This window comes from Saccopteryx bilineata, chromosome 2, assembly GCF_036850765.1.
Source record: "Saccopteryx bilineata isolate mSacBil1 chromosome 2, mSacBil1_pri_phased_curated, whole genome shotgun sequence".
Classification (NCBI taxonomy): domain Eukaryota; kingdom Metazoa; phylum Chordata; class Mammalia; order Chiroptera; family Emballonuridae; genus Saccopteryx; species Saccopteryx bilineata.
The window spans coordinates 331,464,713-331,484,534 of NC_089491.1; the positions used below are offsets into that span (position 1 = coordinate 331,464,713).

The following is a 19,822-nucleotide window of genomic DNA, read 5'->3' on the forward strand; positions in this document are numbered from 1 at the left end:
ATATTTTCTGATCATAAAGCCTTGAAACTAGAATTCAACTGCAAAAAAGAGGGGGAAAAACCCACAAAAATGTGGAAACTAAACAATATACTTCTAAAAAATGAATGGGTCAAAGAAGAAATAAGCGCAGAGATCAAAAGATATATACAGACAAATGAAAATGAAAATACGACATATCAGAATCTCTGGGATGCAGCAAAAGCAGTAATAAGAGGAAAGTTCATATCACTTCAGGCCTATATGAACAAACAAGAGAGAGCCGAAGTAAACCACTTAACTTCACACCTTAAGGAACTAGAAAAAGAAGAACAAAGACAACCCAAAACCAGCCGAAGAAAGGAGATAATAAAAATCAGAGCAGAAATAAATGAAATAGAGAACAGAAAAACTATAGAAAAAATCAATAAAACAAGGAGCTGGTTCTTTGAAAAGATCAACAAAATTGACAAACCCTCGGCAAGACTCACCAAGGAAAAAAGGCACAGGACTCAAATAAATAAAATCCAAAATGAAAGAGGAGAGATCACCACAGACATCATAGATATACAAAGAATTATTGTAGAATACTATGAAAAATTATATGCCACCAAATACAACAATCAAGAAGAAATGGATAAATTCCTAGAACAATACAACCTTCCTAGACTGAGTCATGAAGAAGTAGAAAGCCTACACAGACTAATCAGCAGGGAGGAAATAAAAAAAACTATTAAAAACCTCCCCAAAAATAAAAGTCCAGGCCCAGATGGTTATACTAGTGAATTCTATCAAACATTCAAAGAAGACTTGGTTCCTATTCTACTCAAAGTCTTCCAAAAAAATTGAAGAAGAAGCAATACTTCCAAACACATTTTATGAGGCCAACATAACCCTCATACCAAAACCTGGCAAGGATGGCACAAAGAAAGAAAACTACAGACCAATATCTCTAATGAATACAGATGCTAAAATACTAAACAAAATACTGGAAAACCGAATACAACAACATATTAAAAAAATAATACATCATGATCAAGTGGGATTCATCCCAGAATCTCAAGGATGGTTCAACATATGCAAAACGGTTAACGTAATACACCATATCAACAAAACAAAGAACAAAACCACATGATCTTATCAATAGATGCAGAAAAGGCTTTTGATAAAATACAACACAATTTTATGTTTAAGACTCTCAACAAAATGGGTATAGAAGGAAAATATCTCAACATGATAAAGGCCATATATGATAAACCATCAGCCAACATCATATTAAATGGCATAAAACTGAGGACTTTCTACCTTAAATCAGGAACAAGACAGGGTTGTCCACTCTCTCCACTCTTATTTAACGTGGTGCTAGAAGTTCTGGCCAGAGCAATCAGACAAGACAAAGAAATAAAAGGCATCCATATCGGAAAAGAAGAAGTAAAGGTATCACTTTTTGCTGATGATATGATCCTATACATCGAAAACCCGAAGGACTCCACAAAAAGATTATTAGAAACAATAAACCAATACAGTAAGGTCGCAGGATACAAAATTAACATACAAAAGTCCATAGCCTTTCTATATGCCAACAATGAAATATTAGAAAACGAACTCAAAAAAATAATCCCCTTCACGATTGCAACAAAAAAAATAAAATACCTAGGAATAAACATAACAAAGAATGTAAAGGACCTTTATAATGAAAATTACAAAGCATTGTTAAGGGAAATCGAAAAAGATACAATGAGATGGAAAAATATTCCTTGTTCTTGGATAGGAAGAATAAATATAATCAAAATGGCCATATTACCCAAAGCAATATACAAATTTAATGCAATTCCCATCAAAATTCCTATGAGATTTTTTAAAGAAATGGAACAAAAAGTCATCAGATTTATATGGAACTATAAAAAACCCCGAATAGCCAAAACAATCCTAAGGAAAAAGAATGAAGCTGGGGGCATTACAATACCTGATTTTAAACTATATTATAGGGCCACGATAATCAAAACGGCATGGTATTGGCAGAAAAATAGACACTCAGACCAATGGAACAGAATAGAAAGCCCAGAAATAAAACCACATATATATGGTCAAATAATCTTTGATAAAGGGGCCAACAACACACAATGGAGAAAAGAAAGCCTCTTCAACAAATGGTGTTGGGAAAACTGGAAAGCCACATGCAAAAGAATGAAACTCAACTACAGCCTGTCCCCGTGTACTAAAATTAATTCAAAATGGATCAAAGACCTAAATATAAGACCTGAAACAATAAAGTACATAGAAGAAGACATAGGTACTAAAATCATGGACCTGGGTTTTAAAGAACATTTTATGAACTTGACTCCAATGGCAAGAGAAGTGAAGGCAAAGATAAATGAATGGGACTACATCAGAATAAAAAGTTTTTGCTCAGCAAGAGAAACTGATATCAAAATAAACAGCCAACTAAATGGGAAATGATATTTTCAAACAACAGCCCAGATAAGGTCCTAATATCCAAAATTTACAAATAACTCATAAAACTCAACAACAAACAAACAAACAATCCAATAAAAAAATGGGAAGAGGACATGAACAGACACTTCTCCCAGGAAGAGATACAAATGGCCAACGGATATATTAAAAGATGCTCAGCTTCATTAGTTATTAGAGAAATGCAAATCAAAACTACAATGAGATACCACCTCACCCCTGTTAGATTAGCTATTATCAACAAGACGGGTAATAGCAAATGTTGGAGAGGTTGTGGAGAAAAAGGAACCCTCATTCACTGTTGGTGGGACTGTAAAGTAGTACAACCATTATGAAGGAAAGTATGGTGGTTCCTCAAAAAACTGAAAATAGAACTACCTTATGATCCAGCAATCCCTCTACTGGGTATATACCCCAAAACCTCAGAAACATTGATACGTGAAGACACATGTAGCCCCATGTTCATTGCAGCACTGTTCACAGTGGCCAAGACATGGAAACAACCAAAAAGCCCTTCAATAGAAGACTGGATAAAGAAGATGTGGCACATATACACTATGGAATATTACTCAGCCATAAGAAATGATGACATCAGATCATTTACAGCAAAATGGTGGGAACTTGATAACATTATACGGAGTGAAATAAGTAAATCAGAAAAAAACAAGAACTACATGATTCCATACATTGGAGGAACATAAAAACGAGACTAAGAGACATGGACAAGAGTGTGGTGGTTACCAGGGGTGGGGGGAGGGAGGACATGGGACGGAGGGAGGGAGAGAGTTAGGGGGAGGGGGAGGGGCACAGAGAACTAGATAGAGGGTGGCGGAGGACAATCTGACTTTGTGCGAGGGGTATGCAACAGAATTTAATGACAAAATAACCTAGACATGTTTTCTTTGAATATATGTACCCTGATTTATTAATGTCATCCCATTACCATTAATAAAAATTTATTTAAAAAAAAAAGAATATCACTCAACAACAACAAAAAAAGTTATACCACATTCTTTGATTTGCCTTGTCTAATTTTACCTTTATCATATTTTAAGCTTACTTTTCTGTCATTTTCATTATTATTTATTGAAATAACTAATCAAGCACTTGTGACTTTTCCTATTTTTCATTAATAATGATAGTTTTTTAATGCCCTACTTATATCTTCCCTGATACTAATGCTCTACTAGATTCCCCAGATGCTATTAAATTATCCCAAGAGCCTGTGCAGAAATAGATCCTTATAACTGAATCTGACTTCTCAGTTTCTAATCAGATTAAGTCATATTTTATATGATATAATTTTTTATGTTCTTAAAATAGTAGCATGATTATTTCTTACTCTACTAAACAGCCTAGATGAATCTATTGACTGTAAGCATTGATGATAAAGTAACACCTGACTACTAACTAAAATTTATTTTATTTTATTTTTTTTTAAATATTTTATTTATTGATTTTTTTTTTTAGAGAGAGAGGAGTGAAAGAGAGAGACAGAGAGAGAGAGAAGGGGGAGGAGCAGGAAGCATCAACTCCCATATGTGCCTTGACCAGGCAAGCCCAGGGTTTTGAACCAGCGACCTCAGTGTTCCAGGTCGACGCTTTATCCCACTGCGCCACCACAGGTCAGGCCAACTAAAATTTATTAACTCTATTCTTTTTTTCTAATTTCCTCACTTGTTTGTTTGGTTGGCTATCTTACCATGATGAACATATAAGTCCTTTTAAATATCTTATGGAAATAAGGCACAAATCAAGTATATGGATAAATAAGGCTGAGAGAATCTGTCAAACAATTAAATAAAACAAAAGAAAAATTAATTCTTAATTATGGCCCCTATTAAAGTAACGTAACAACCTCTTCTCCAGCCAATCTACATTTTTCTGTCAGAGAGGTTTCTCTGGAGTTTAAAGCTGAGCCTATCTCTACCAGAAAGCTCACTGTAGTCTACAGAATACCAATATGTGATCTCATAATATTTGAGACGCTATAAAATTTAGCTTTAAGCCATCTTTCTTCATTCCCCATGATGTCCTCTGCTCAGATTGTCCTTTGTTCTGGGCACTGAGGATCACCCTCATTCCATAAATAAACTGTGCCCTTTTTTCCTCCCTGTAAAAATGTAGGTAACAGTCCTCCCCTTTATCAATGCACTTCCAGCTGGCATTACGATGTCCTGGTGTAAGCAGAGTGGGCCTGCTTACTTAAGATATGCATCAGAAGCTACTCGGCAACTATAAAGCTCTATAGACTGTAGGAAGCTCTGCAAATGACACAGGCAAGAATATGAATGGTAGGGGACTTCTGAATGTCAGACTTCTATAAGGTCATCCAAATCTTAGGGTATTCCCAACCTATACCCTCAGGGATATTGAGAAACAGGTCAAAATGGCTCCCCAATTCTCCAGCCTTAAGAATGAGATAGAATCCACTTCCTTGGAAACACTGATCCTACTCTGCTAATAAGAATGTGCGGCCCTGGCTGGTTGGCTCAGCGGTAGAGCATCGGCCTGGCGTGCGGGGGACCCGGGTTTGATTCCCAGCCAGGGCACATAGGAGAAGCGCCCATTTGCTTCTCCACCCCCCCTCCTTCCTCTCTGTCTCTCTCTTCCCCTCCCGCAGCCAAGGCTCCATTGGAGCAAAGATGGCCCAGGCGCTGGGGATGGCTCCTTGGCCTCTGCCCCAGGTGCTAGAGTGGCTCTGGTCACGGCAGAGCGACACCCTGGAGGGGCAGAGCATTGCCCCCTGGTGGGCAGAGCTTCACCCCTGAATGTGCGTTTAAAATTGACAAAAATAAAGGCACACAGTTGGAGGCAGATAGGCATGTCCTTGGAATCTGCTACACATTCAGGAATGAACTCTAGGGAATAAATCTGAATTACATCTAAACCATTCCAGTACTCAGTAAAGGGATGGCACATTGGAGGCACTTTATACTGGGATAAATGGATAGATGGAGGAGTAGGTGCTTTTTTCATGGCCTATATACTTTTCCAACCATTTCTGGCCACCAAAGTAATTTAAAATCCAGCTTGAATTTCATCTGTCAAAAAATGTTATTCCATCCTCCGAGTTGGAGGTAACCATTATGTCTTCTGAATTTATAATTTATTCTTTAGTCTGTACCTGCCTAATTATGCTTTTATTGCAGTTAAATTGAAGTACAGCATTGCCTTTAATAGACTGTAAATCATTTGACATCTGGACGTTTATTTTATTGAACCTTGTACTCCTCAAAGATCTAGCATCCAGCCTGGCAGGGACCAGTCAATTAATAAATAATCGGTGTACAAGTAATCCACTCTTTAATCAATAATCTTGGATCATTGTTCCATATTCAGTCAGTATTTAGAAAATAGCATATTATTAATAACGTATTCAACAAATAGGTATTGAACACCTACTCTTGGCTTGGTAGGAACATAATTAAAATTTAATCATTTTGACATTTGTTCAATGGGTCAAAAACATGAATTTACCAAAGGCTTGTTTTCTCATAAACATTTATAAAAGTATTAAACCAAAACTTAAATTTTTTTGAAAACATAAATTTGTACCTCATAAACAAATTTATAGTTTTGACAATGAATCAGCTTATAACAAGGAAAGGGAGCAGAAGGAAGTATTTTCAAAATAGAGTATAAAAACATTTATAGTGCATTTCGAGTCTTACTGCAATGTAGTGAAAGGTCTCAGGAAACTGACTTCACTTTAATATTTTGTAGGAAAGAGAGCCTTATACATAATGCTTGTCTTATAGGGTTGACTATTTTTTATGTGCATTGGTATTAATATGAAAGAATGCTTTTCAAATGTACACAATTTTGCAAATGGGAAAACAGAGTCAAAGAGAAGATGCATGATTCCTAAGAATCAAAGCAAATGAGAGGTCAAGACCCCCTTAAGCACTGTTATATCTCCTTTCAATTCTGTCCTACTTTAAGACTATTTCAATATCTTTCACTGTAGGAAAACTGTTCCTCTATAAAATTTTAATGCATCTCATGATTTTGGTTAAAATCTTTGGCTATTTAACCAAAATAGTAAACACATGAGGTAAATGAGGAGACTTAGAAATTCTCCACTTCTGTATTCCAAGGTAGTTGATAAAATAGCATATATCTAACTGGCCATATTTGGTAAACAAGTATATTCAATTAAAATATCATGTTATAAATACTATACTACAGGTGCATAGAAAAGATGGATTTAATGGGGGTATATTTCACCAGAAATTTTGTTCATTGTCTTCAAATAATTACAATCATGGAGCCTGTTTTTTATATACCAAAAAAAAAAAAAAGATACTTGGGATTTATTGTATATGCACAGACAAGTTGTCATGGTGTATGCGCACCTCTTTAAAGTTACTCTCTACTCAGAACATCAAGACAAACAAAGAAAAGAACATGGTATTTCAGATTTAAATATCCATTATTGGTCCTTTGTAGTAAGTTGTAATGGCAAAACAGCAAAACTATTATTTACCATATTCATTTAACACTGAACACTTGTCAGACAATGTTCTAGGATGTTTGTATATGCAATTTCCTTTAATTTTCCCAAGAGCTCTACGAAGTAGTTATGATTGTTTCCATGTAGATGAAGAACCTGAGACCAAGATAAGTAAAAATAACATACCCAAGACTGTAAGACTTATAAATGGGAAGTTGGAATTCAAACATCATCTTTCTGACTTTGATGTCTTATTCTTGACCACTATATTATAATGCATTTACTCTTTAAAGTATGCCCAGTTATCTCCATTTGACAAATGAAAAAACTGAAGCTCAGAATTCAGTACCTTATCAAGAACTACACAAGTCTATGGAATGACCCACTCAACAATTAAATCAAGGTTAATGAAGACCTTCGTCTTCAAAGCACCCTTTCCAATGGACACTGTGCCACTAATGATTATGACTGGGCACTCATGAAGTCACTATCCTTTTGCATTCTTAGTTAGCCTCAAATTATTTAGTCGAATAAAAAGAGAAGAAAACAAAAGAAGTGAAAAAATATGCCGCATTCTTATAGTAATGCAAAAAGAAAATGGCTCTCAATCAAAAAGTAAAAATATGAGCCATGAGAGTTATTTTAGTCTCATCCAGCAACTTCCATACACCCTGTCCCTGTGGACACAAAGCAGCATATGGGCCCTCCTCCTCTGTTCAGGCTTTGATGTTTACTCTGAACCTCTAGGTTCCAATATGTTCTATAATCACTAATAAGGACCACCTGTCTCGAGAAAATCAGCCTAACAAACTGGAGAGACCTAATAGCTCAAATTCACTCTGGGTAGACAATATGCCTTTCATGCATGGACTGAGGTTACTGAATAGAAACCCTAAATCAAAATAAACAGTTTAGACTAACTGATAGTAATCGCTCAATGAAGAACATATGTTAGTTCCAAAAAAGTGAAAAAAAAACAACCCCACAATAATCTTTGAAATGCTAAAGATGATGCTTTGGAAAAACTAAAATGCCTCATGATTTTCTAGGACAAAGGAAAGGATAACCTACTTGTATTAAAAATGCTTTCAGCCTGACCATGCAGTGGCACAGTGGATAGAGCATCGGACTGGAATGCCGAGGTCACCAGCTTGAGCGCGGGTTCATCTGGTTTGAGCAAAAAGCTCACCAGATTGCACCCAAGGTCGCTGGCTCAAGCAAGGGGTTACTCAGTCTGCTGAAGGACCGCAGTCAAGGCACATATGAGAAAGCAATCAATGAACAACTAAGGTGTCACAATGCGCAACAAAAAACTAATGATTGATGCTTCTCATCTCTCTAATCCTGTTTGTCTGTCCCTGTCTATCCCTCTCTTTGTCTCTCTCTCTGTCTCTTTAAAAAAAAAAAAAGCTTTCATTCCACTAAGATATATTCAGTGCCTGTTTGTTGTGCTCAAATATACTTAATTCTGCACTCTCTGTGTATGAAATTATCCTATGGTGGAATTCAGCCAGAAAAATTGGCTCCTTGAAATTAGCAGAATTTAGTCCAATAATTGGCCGATAAATGTTTACCATAGAGAGTTTGAAATCTGTTGTAAATCTGGTTTAATAGAATAAGAAGAGATGGCTATATTGGAAGAGTACAAGTCCCTGAACAAGCCCCACCAGTAATCAGGCCAGATTAGCAACATCTCTCTGTGACGCCCCTGCAGAACCGTGTACACACCTCTGTAATTGCACCTGTCTCACTGCGCCACGATTACTGATGTGAGGGTCTATCTGCCCTCTGGACTGTGAGCTCCTGGAGAGGAGGGACCAACACTTAGCACAGATAATGTGCACAAAATAAACTTATCAAATCCATTTTAAAAATCAAAATTATGTATTTATCTTACATAAAGTTGACTTTTTAAGTGCAGATAGATTTTCTGAAGCATTAAGGGCAATATTAAAGATGGGCAGAGACCATGAGCTATGGGGAAAAAAAAGTCAGCATTTGAAATATGGAGATTCTCTCTGAACTTTATTTATTTATTTATTTTTCTTGCTTAGGTGAGAGAAGGGGAGATAATGAGTGAGACTCCCTCATGCAGCCCAACTGGAATCCACTAGGCAACCTTGTCTGGGGCTGATGCTCAAGTACCAAGCTATTTTTAGCACCTGAGGCTGTCACATTCCAATGGAGCTATCCTCAAAATCTGGGACCACCCTGGAACCAATTAAACCACTGACTGTGGGAGGGGAGGAGGTAGGTAAGGGGGAGAGAAGCAGATGGCCACTTCTCCTATATGCCCTGACTAGGAATTGAACCCAGGACATCATATCAGGCCAATGCTCAATCCACTGAACCACTGGCCAGAGCCCTCTCTAAACCTTCTAAAGCAAACTTTCAGAAAGCAAGAGCCTCTTCTGATAAAGCCCTTCACTTCCCTACCGACCACGCATGTTATCAGACCTCATACTGACCACACAGAATCATGAGATACTGAATTAGTAACAGATAATAGTTATAGATTTCATGTGTGCCAGGCTCTGAACTAAAAGCTTCATTTCATTAATTCATTTAATTCTTAACCACCAAAGAAAGTAGGTGCTACTAATAATGAAGGCAAATAATTTGTTTGGTGCCCTGCCCAAGTACTAAGCAGAATTTTAATAGAATGTTCATTTTCTAAGCATCCCGCTCCTCTACCTTCAAGCTGGTGACTGAGCCAACTCGCAGGGATAAACATTTAGTTTGTCCTGATAAATTTTGGAATTCAACAGGATTGACATAACCTCTCCCCACAGTCTAATTTACTCTCTTTTCTTCTCAGGGTCTCATTCTCCCTGCTTCAGTAAAGCAAGCGCGGTTATAAATGATCATAACCATGCTTGAGAAATAATTCTTACATATGGTTTTGATGTGTTTTATGAATGCTAACACAATAATAAACATAAAACTTTCATGCGCCATTAAATGTATATAAAAGATCAGCTTGTGATTTAATATACAGTTTTATAATAAATTTATCATGCAGATATAGAGAGATGTGTGTGTATGTGTACTTGTATGTGTATATAATTATTTTAGGTATCAGGGTGTTATAGATTTGTACACGTATTTTTCAACCATTTGATTTAGTTATGCAAAGCTCTAATCATAAAACTATAACAGGCAGTTTGGCATTCATGAAAGTCAGATAAAGAGTATCTTCACATTTTAGCCCATATCAAATTTTATTGTCATGTCTATTGTATTTCATATAGACCCACTTTCAAAAGGGCTTTTGCCAAAAAGCTATTGGTTTTCAGATTGATGACAGTAAGTTATAGAGTCATTAAATATGTGTTTGGATAAATGTTAGTTTGGGTTGCCGAACAATGGATAAGATATCATGAGGCTGCTACACATAGTAAATTAGATATATGGTCATACATCATGCAGCAATAGTTGAAATAGAAGTTGTCTTTGTACATTATTCAATGTAGAACTGTGCTAAGTGTAAGGAACTCATTTCAGAGCCAATAAATCATAAATACCTAGTTTTATTATTTCTCATCATCTGCTTCTTTTCTGAGAACTTTGGTGCTGTGCTGTGTCAACATACTTCTGTAGGGACTATATTAGGACATTTGGAATTAAAACTGTTAAATACTAAATTCATATGTTTTGAGTATTTTCAAACATATGAAAGCCCGTGACATGTTATACACAGAGACAAGAATGATCTTCCTCCCGCCCTCAGTATGACACATGCTTCACAGTTTAGTTAGGATAAGCTACAGCTAGGAAATGAGCTTCATTATTGATTTAGGAAATGAACTCAACTCTCACAATGTTATGGTAGCTTTGAGAATCAAGAAGAGGAGATATTTTCAATAGAGGAAAAAGTGGAATACAAATTAAAACAATAGAACAATAGAAGAATATACCCCTAGTGCATTTGAAACATTTTGACAATCTTACTGCCTACAGAGAACACAATACTGTTGTAGCAATCCTCAGTGACTCGATTTCTGCAAGTAGTCCTATACTATAGCTATTGCAGAGATACTGAACAAAAGAGTGGCCATCCTTAGCTAAGACTAAAGGGCAGCTCCCTATTCTATACCCAAAGAAGCCAGTAAGCACCGGTATGGTGCCAAGGGCTGCTCAAATGTGAGATAATTCCTTACCCAGAGGTAAAAAGACACTGCTCCAAGCACTGTGCCCTTCCCATGCCACCCCACCACCAGCAGCCATGTGCTCTGTGACTTCCTAGGCCTCCCTTACCCATCAAGTTCAGGACTGACTTCCTGCTCCAGAGCCCATTATGATTGATGAGTGCCAGCCTGAGACAGCTCTCTTCAAGGTCCCTGAAGACTCCTTCCCTAGGAGAGCCCCCTAGAGGGTTGCCCACCAATCAGGCACATCTAAAGAGATTCCTTTCCCTTCCACCATCTGCAGGCCTCCCCTTACCTAACTCCCAGCAGATCCCAGCAGGAGAAGAGAGGGCCCCACGGCAGTGTGACACCTGGGCAGGCAAATGCCCAGTGTGTGTGGCATCACGCCCAGGCCCTGGGACCCTGCTTCAGGCTGGCCTATCCAAGTTGTCCTCACATGGCCTTGGGCCTTGACAGCAGCTGAGGTGAGAGAGATAGCAAGCAGCTCTAAGGGCTGTTAAATAATAAATATCACTTTGGGTACATTCACTCTCTCTGGTGTTGCCAATGAAAGAGGGAATGTCAATACAGATCATGACTCACTTTCATCAATCAGATGTAGCCGGAAGGTCTCATCTGATGATGTGGCAAAGATGAAATACACTGTTTTTAAGCCCCAGCTTTATCATTCATGGCATACTCTGTTACCCACTCTCTACCACACACAGTATACAAAGACTTGAACAAGGCAGTTTTTCAGAAAAAGCAAATTTTCCTAAGAATATGTTCGGCAAACAAGTGTGTTAGGCTTGCCCTCTTTGCCTGATTGGTGCATGAGCACGGGAAGCATCTCATGGGTGTAAGACTACAGGAGCTTGCCCTCAGAGTGGCAGATTGTAGATTGCAGATTGCCTGCCTCTACTGGAAGGGGCCATTGTTTGCCAGAGAAGAGGTTCCCCCCCTTCCCCAGCCAGTTTGCTCATCAGCCCTGAGAGAGAGAGAAGAGGTCTTCCTGGCCTGCTTGCTCATCTGCCGTAGTGAGACTAAGAAACGAACGGCCCACAATTCTCTGGCTCCACAGTTCCTTTACCATCCTTCTGAATCCAGTGTGAACCTGCACAGCCACAACCACCAGCCAGCCTTACAGTTTACATATAGCCAATTTTTAGAAAAATGAGATCTTTCATTAAATCCCTACAATTATCAGATTTCTTTACAAACATTTAAGACTTTCCATAACATTTTCAAGTGGAAGTTTGGATCACATGATACAATTTTTTTTTTTTTTTGTATTTTTCTGAAGCTGGAAACGGGGAGAGACAGACAGACTCCCGCATGCGCCTGACCAGGATCCACCCGGCACGCCCACCAGGGGGCGACACTCTGCCCACCAGGGGACGATGCTCTGCCCCTCCGGGGCGTCGCTCTTTTGCGACCAGAGCCACTCTAGCGCCTGGGGCAGAGGCCAAGGAGCCATCCCCAGCGCCCGGGCCATCTTTGCTCCAATGGAGCCTCGCTGCGGGAGGGGAAGAGAGAGACAGAGAGGAAGGAGAGGGAGAGGGGTGGAGAAGCAGATGGGCGCTTCTCCTGTGTGCCCTGGGTGGGAATCAAACCCGGGACTTCTGCACGCCAGGCCGACGCTCTACCACTGAGCCAACTGGCCAGGGCAATACAATTTTTAAAAATGTATTTACACCCTGACAGGTTAGCTCAGTGGTAGAGTATCAGCCTGGCATGTGGAAGTCCTAGGTTCGATTCCCAGCCAGGGCACCCATCTGCTTCTCCACCCTTCTCCCTCTCTTTTCTCTCTCTCTCTCTCTATTCCCCTCCCGCAGCCAAGGTTCCATTGGAGCAAAGTTGGCCCAGGCACTGAGGACAGCTCCATGGCCTCCACCTCAGGTGCTAGAATGGCTCCAATTATAGCAGAGCAATGCCCCAGATGGGCTGAACATCGTCCCTTGGTGGGCATACCAGGTGGATTCCAGTCAGGCATGTGAGGGAGTCTGTCTGTCTGCCTCCTCCCACTTCTCACTTCAGAAAAATACAAAAAAAATGTATTTACAAGAAAATGTATTCTAACAGAAGTTGTATACTTCAAATTCAAGTGTTTCTCTTTGAGAACAATACCCATTAATGTACATTTGTAATGATACTTGCTTTTAGATGAAGCTGATTGGTCCAGTGCCCGATGACTTTGTATTCTGTACTCCTGTTGGTTATCTGATACTGGAAGATGTCATAGCGTCCAGGAGCATCTCCGTTTTCATTAAATGTGACAGGTGTCCCAGCACTACCTATAGATGTTTAGAAAACAACATTAATAAAGTCTCAGCAAGATAGTCCACCGGGCTTATTTTTCTCTAAGAAAGAATGGTTGATGAAAATATATGGTGCATAGTCAGAGATATGAAGATTGTAATCCATGCAAGGTCATTCTTGATAGCATAATATCTCTTACACGAAAAGACGCTCAGACATAAGTACAGGAAGAAGACATGCTTTATTGTGCCCGTAAGGAAGTAAATGACGAGTGTCCCAGTTAGGCCTAACAGTTATATAAATAAAAGTTGATGGGCTGAATATTCAAGACTGGCTACAGACAATGACAGTTGATAGAGAAGAGTGTAAATGTATTTAGATATAACAGCTATTGTACATTAGGGACTATAAACAGCAGGTCAAAGTATGGCTGCAAAACAACCCAGCCAGATCCCCTGCAGGTGGACTTGACTTTGAGCTGAGCTCTGTCTTGAAGCAGTTGCCCTATTTGGTTTCTTTTCTAAGCCTTTGCTTCTTCTACCTCTGCCCAAGAGTATATCCATGTAGGCTGCTGTTGGAGACCACTCAGTGGGCAAAAAAAGTGATTACTGGGAAGTCTCCACTCTGCTCAGATCATAAAAGTCCCCCTGGTTCAAAGCAGCAGGATGCAAGAAATACATCTAAATGCCCATTTCCCTTGGATGTTTTCATCTCTCTCTGTTTTTTTTTTTAATTTAAGTGAGAGAAAGGGAGATAGACAGGCTCTTGCATATGCCCTGACCAGGATCCACCTGACAACCCATATCTGGGACAGATGCTCTGCTCATCTGGGGCTGATGCTTGCAACAGAGCTATTTTTAGCACCTAAGGCAGAGGTTCCATGGAGTCATCCTCAGTGCCCAGGGCCAATGCACTAGAATCAGTTGAGCCACAGTTGCAGGAGGGGAAGAGAGAGAGAGAAAGAGAAGGGGGAGGGGGAGGGGAGAAGAGGCAGACAGTTGCTTCTGTGTGCCCTGACCGGGAATGAAACCTGAAACTTCCACATGCCAGGTTGACGCTCTACCACTGAGCCAACCAGCCAGGATCACATTTTTTTTAATAGCTGCTGCTCAATTTTACTCTCCCTCTTATTAACTTTTACAAAATCATGGGTTTTAAGAGTGGAAAGAGCTTGACCTGTGATGTGGCGCAATGGATAAAGCCTTGATCTGAAATGCCGAAGTCCCGAGTTTGAAACCATGGCCTTGCCTAGGCAAGGCACATACATATAAGAAGCAGCAGCTATGAGCTGATGCTTCCTGCTCCTCCCCCAATACCTTTCTCTCTCTCCTCTCTCTAAAGATCAATAATTTTTTTAATCTAAGAAAATAAAATGAGAGCCCTTTAAAAAAAAGAGTAGAAAAGGATCCATATCCTCAATGCTTTCTTGTCCCATGAAGCCTCGCTATCTATATAAAACTTCCTTTTTCCCATCAGCCTCCCCGCCGCCCCATCCTGCTGGATTACTCTGTACTACCTCGACAAATTCACCTGACTCCAATCCCTTTTCTTCATGTCTGTCTTCTCTCAGCAGGCCCTCTGCCCTGAATTTCTCCTCACAGCATACTGGATTTCATTTCTGTACCATCCTAAAAGGGTTCCCTTCTCACTCTCTTTCTACATTTTATTCTCCAAAAATATGTACTACCAATCACTGTATATCTCAACTTTGTATATTTACATCTTACAATGAGTTTCTTATTCTACCTGTAGAGCTTTTAACTTGAGCCAATAATCACAACATTCTACAATATTTAACTTGTCAAACAAAATGGATGGATGGCTTAAGACAGTGTCAAATAAACAAGCAGAGTCACACGGCAGCAAGTAGGGTACTCTCCTCATATTGACTGGAAAGATGTCTAATATCCTCTGTTGACTCTTCCTAAAAGGTAAACAGTGTCTGATGAGACCACGGGTGACTGGTATTGGCCATACTGCCAAGGCCACAAATGATGGCAGAGCTTGGAATGACAGCACCGTGTTCTGAGAGTCCCGGGCGGCATGTCCATGTTAACTCCGCCTCTCTATGCATTTTCACAACTTGTGCCTGTTTCTTTTTCTTCACTTGTCACATAGGGACTTCAAAATGAATATGAACACATTTTCAAGTCCTAAAGGAGCTGTATGCATTTTAATTATTATTATGAATAGTTCATATGGGAAGTTACTTAATCTATAAGTCAAGAAAGAAATGAGAGACTGGGGGGAGGGGACGGTGAAATAGGAGCTCTCCAAGCAATCGGAACTATCTCAGCTCCTCCTTAGATACTCAAGAGGAAACCCACTTGCCATACCTGACCAAACCTAGTTAGTAAAGGTTAACCTTTAAATCCTCAGTTCCTTTGTCTGGAAAACTGGGACAATACAGATACTTTTCCCCAGGGCTCTTATTGAAAATTATGTAGATAAGTATTTGTCAAGTGCATTGAACAATAGGTATTTAGATAGGATCATTATTCACCCCATATGTATTTTCAGTATACACCAATGCAAAGTAATAGACAACATGTTGAAATTCTTTAAGTGATATCTAGACAAAGAATGATGGAAATTCAAATGGGAAAGGTATTCCTGAAAAAAAAATACGTATCAGTTATGAATTTCACATTAACATCATCAACAATTTCTGACATTGATAGGTTACTTCAAAAAATCCTGATGGGCCCTGGCCGGTTAGCTCAGTGGTAGAGCATTGGCCTGGTGTGCGGGAGTCCCTGGTTCGATTCCTGGCCAGGGCACACAGGAGAAGCACCCATCTGCTTCTCCACCCCTCCCCCTCTCCTTCCTCTCTGTCTCTCTCTTCCCCTCCCGCAGCCAAGGCTCCATTGGAGCAAAGTTTCCCCGGGTGCTGAGGATGGCTCTGTAGTCCCTTCCTCAGGCACTAGAATGCCTCTGATTGCGGCAGAATGACACCCCCTGGTGGGCATGCCGGGTGGATCCTGGTCAGGCGCATGCAGGAGTCTGTCTGCCTCCCGTTTCCAGCTTCAGAAAAATAAAATAAAATAAAATAAAAAAATCCTGATGTCAGATGCCCAATGAATAAGGGACATTGTATTTTCTCTAACTAAAACCCTAGTGTTGTCACATCCTTCACTGAATGACTCTCTGTCTCCTGCAATAGTCTCAGTCTTTTTCATCCTTATGGTACTCAAGATGGAAGAATGCTACTTGTGTAACACATTCTCATAAACGTACTCTAAATTATACATGATCCCTAGCATCTCCCCATTTCTACACCTCTTCCTCCAACTTGAGAAAGTATAATGAAAAGCCAGTGAATAAGAGCTGTATTATCAAAAAAAATAACGTATGTTCAACTTTGATACTTCAAATATCACTATTAATAGCAGTTCACAAAAAATCAGACCTGCATTAAGAAGCAATATCCTAAATTGGTAGGAGTGTGGGTTTTGGAGCCAGATCACTGGGTTTAAATTCCAACTCCCTTACCTCTTATTAGAGCTATGATCACAGGTAAGTTACTTAATTTCACCGTTATTTACTTTCCTTATCCTTGAAAGGGGCTAATAGTGATTCCCATCTCAGAAGAATATATGAGGATTAAAATAGCATACATAAAATATTTGGCCTATAGTATTTTATAGGCATTAACTATTATTTCCTCTACTGTTTTATGGCAATGCTATGTTGGAGATCCAGTGTCTATAAGAGAACATAAGAATTCCTTTAGCATATGTGGCTTTCCTGAAGTTAGCTTTAGTGGTCTTTGTTCTCGTCTTTCAACACAATGCTGCATGTACTGAAAATCCAGTTCCCTAAATTCACCATGCTCTTTCTCATCATTCTGTCTCTGTGCATGTTATTTTCTGTAAGTGCCTTTCCTCCTAAACATTCTTCTCTATAAAATTTCTTCACAATGTAGCTTGAAGCTCACTTTACAGAAACCTTGAGCAGACACCCAAGTCCTCTTCATGTCCTGCCTGCTCTATCATAGCACTGGCTACACTCTGTGCATTTTGTTCATACTTAATCAAAACATTTCTTCAACAAATATTTACTGAGAACCTGTTAGGTGCTCAACACTGGGTGGACCTTGGGCTGCTCTCACAAAACTATAGTCTCCTTAAATTTCTTCTCTTTGTAGGCACTGCACCAAAGACAGAGCTCAATACTGAGTGAGCAATCAACAAATTACAATAAAGCATGAAAAACACGCTCACTAATGATCCAAAGAAAATCCATACATAGGCTCATAACATTATGAACTCCACTTACATCACCTCTCACCTTTTATATTCACAAATAAAGACATTAAATCAGTCCTTTTCACATTATCAGTGTGAAGCTATAAACCGCTCTTATAACTTGCTCACTAATCTGATTTCAGATCCCGAGCTAAGCTTGCAGATGAATCATTTCAAACCTTCCACATGAGAAACTGACTCCATTGGCATTTTGGCTCTTCTCAAATGGCCGCCCTGTGGTTCTATGGTCTGTGTAACAAAGACCACCTTGGAGTAGCCAAGGGTCATGCTTTTTACCTATTTCTACAAGTAGAAATTTAAAAGTTCATCCATTTACTGAATGTGGTCACCTTGAAAAACAGATTTGATTGGCACTTTGTTCAGAAAAAAAATCCAAATGACAAATGTTTCAATATATCCATCACTTTTATTATGGTTTACTAAAAACACAAGTAAGATATATAACAAATATATTTGGTTGGGATATATATATATATATATATATATATAATGCTCTAGCAAATTCTTTTGCTTTGTTTCTTTCCATCCTAGAGTTTAGCTATTTCAGAATCTTTGAAGTCAATTAATTAATTTTTAAATACTCTTTGAATTTACATGCCCTACAGGAGAAACAAAAACACATGGAACTGTGAGGCAGTTTTACTAGTCAGGACCCCTCTCAGAGTCTATACATCTCCTAGAATATTTTCTGTTTAGTAAGAAATGCATGGGAAAACTATATTTTTATTACTAGGCACACCAAGCACTTCAGAGTGCCTATGTAGGAATAATGATACATCCATTGAAAACTTTATGTGAAAATGTTGGCTCTGTTCAATATTGTTCTAGGGAATAGTATGCATAGCCTTGAAATTCAGGGACTAGGGTTGATTTCTGGCTTTTACACTTACTGGGAAGATCTGGGCATGTGACCCTCACTACACCTGTTCTCTCAACTGTTAAGGGAGCATAATTACCCCAATGTCCCTAGGCTATTACAAGGGTAAGGCTCTTCATGGGTGACTGCCACGCAATAGCTATGCAATAAATGGAAACTATCATCATCATTAGCCATCCCGGTGCCTACACATATGCTCCTTGGTCTACATTCCCTTGTTTCCACAATGCAGAAAACAATGGGAGAATAATTTATTCACCTTTATGTGCAAATGTTATAAATATATTTATAAGTATGAGCCACTCAGTTTATTGTTATGTTTATTACTTTCCATCCTCCATTTTACTACAAAACCTTATCTATTTTCCTTTTCATAACCACCTACACTATTGGGTAAGCAGGAAAAAATACAAAAGCTAAAAATTAAGCCAGCTAATTTAAAATTCTTAGTGTCCTTGAAAGAAAAAGGAATTTATGAGATATTAAGTCCTTGACCAAAATGCCATAGGAAAGAGCAATTTTCAACAGAATCTCAATTATTCATGTTCTTCCTCTTCTTATCCAGTTTATTTTATCAAGTATTTATTACAGTCAAGAAACAAAACTAGCCTGACCATGTGGTGGCACAGTGGATAGAGCATCAGACTGGGACACAGAGGACCCAGGTCTGAAACCCCAAGGTCACCAGCTTGAGCATGGGCTCATCTGGTTTGAGCAAAGCTCACCAGCTTGAGCCCAAGGTTGCTGGCTTGAGCAAGGGGTCACTCAGTCTGCTGTAGCCCTCCCATCAAGGCACATATGAGAAAGCAATCAATGAACAACTAAGGTGCCGCAACAAAGAGTTGATGCTTCTCATCTCTCTCCCTTCCTGTCTGTCTGTCCCTATCTGTCCCTCTCTTTGACTCTCTCTGTCTCTGTTACAAAAAAAAAAAGAAACAAAACTATATATGTGATATAATGTCATTAGAATAACACTATAGCTTTATTCTTTAGGTATCAGTCAGATTACTTTTATATAAGGTCTACCAGAAAGTTCTGTCCATTTTTGGAATAAAACAAAATACAAATTTTTCTTACTATCAATAAACTTTATTAAATAATATAATTGCCATTATTATTAATGATTTCTTGCCAGCGTGAGGGCAATTTGTATATCCCATTTTTGAAAAATGTTTTATCTTTTGATACAAAAAAATTGAACCAGTGCTTGTTTGATATCTTCTTCATTTTTGAATTTTTTGCCCTTCAAAAAATTTTGTAAGGAAAAAAACAAGTGATAGTCGGAGGGTGCAAAGTCCAGGGAATATGGTGGATGCGACAGACATGCTTCTGTAGCATTTCTTCCTTGTTGAAATTCGTAAAAATTACAGTGGCATAAATGAACTTT

General features: G+C 38.9%; 1 protein-coding gene across 1 annotated transcript in view; it reads right to left on the minus strand.

Moving 5' to 3' along the window:
* The window catches only part of GRM8 (glutamate metabotropic receptor 8), an 846,090-nt gene that overhangs the window by 151,168 nt on the left and 675,100 nt on the right, over nucleotides 1-19,822 (minus strand). Inside the window, exon 8 of the mRNA XM_066262217.1 lies at nucleotides 13,189-13,325. Within this exon, the coding sequence (XP_066118314.1) occupies nucleotides 13,189-13,325 (137 nt within the window). The remainder of the gene's footprint in view (nucleotides 1-13,188; nucleotides 13,326-19,822) is intronic.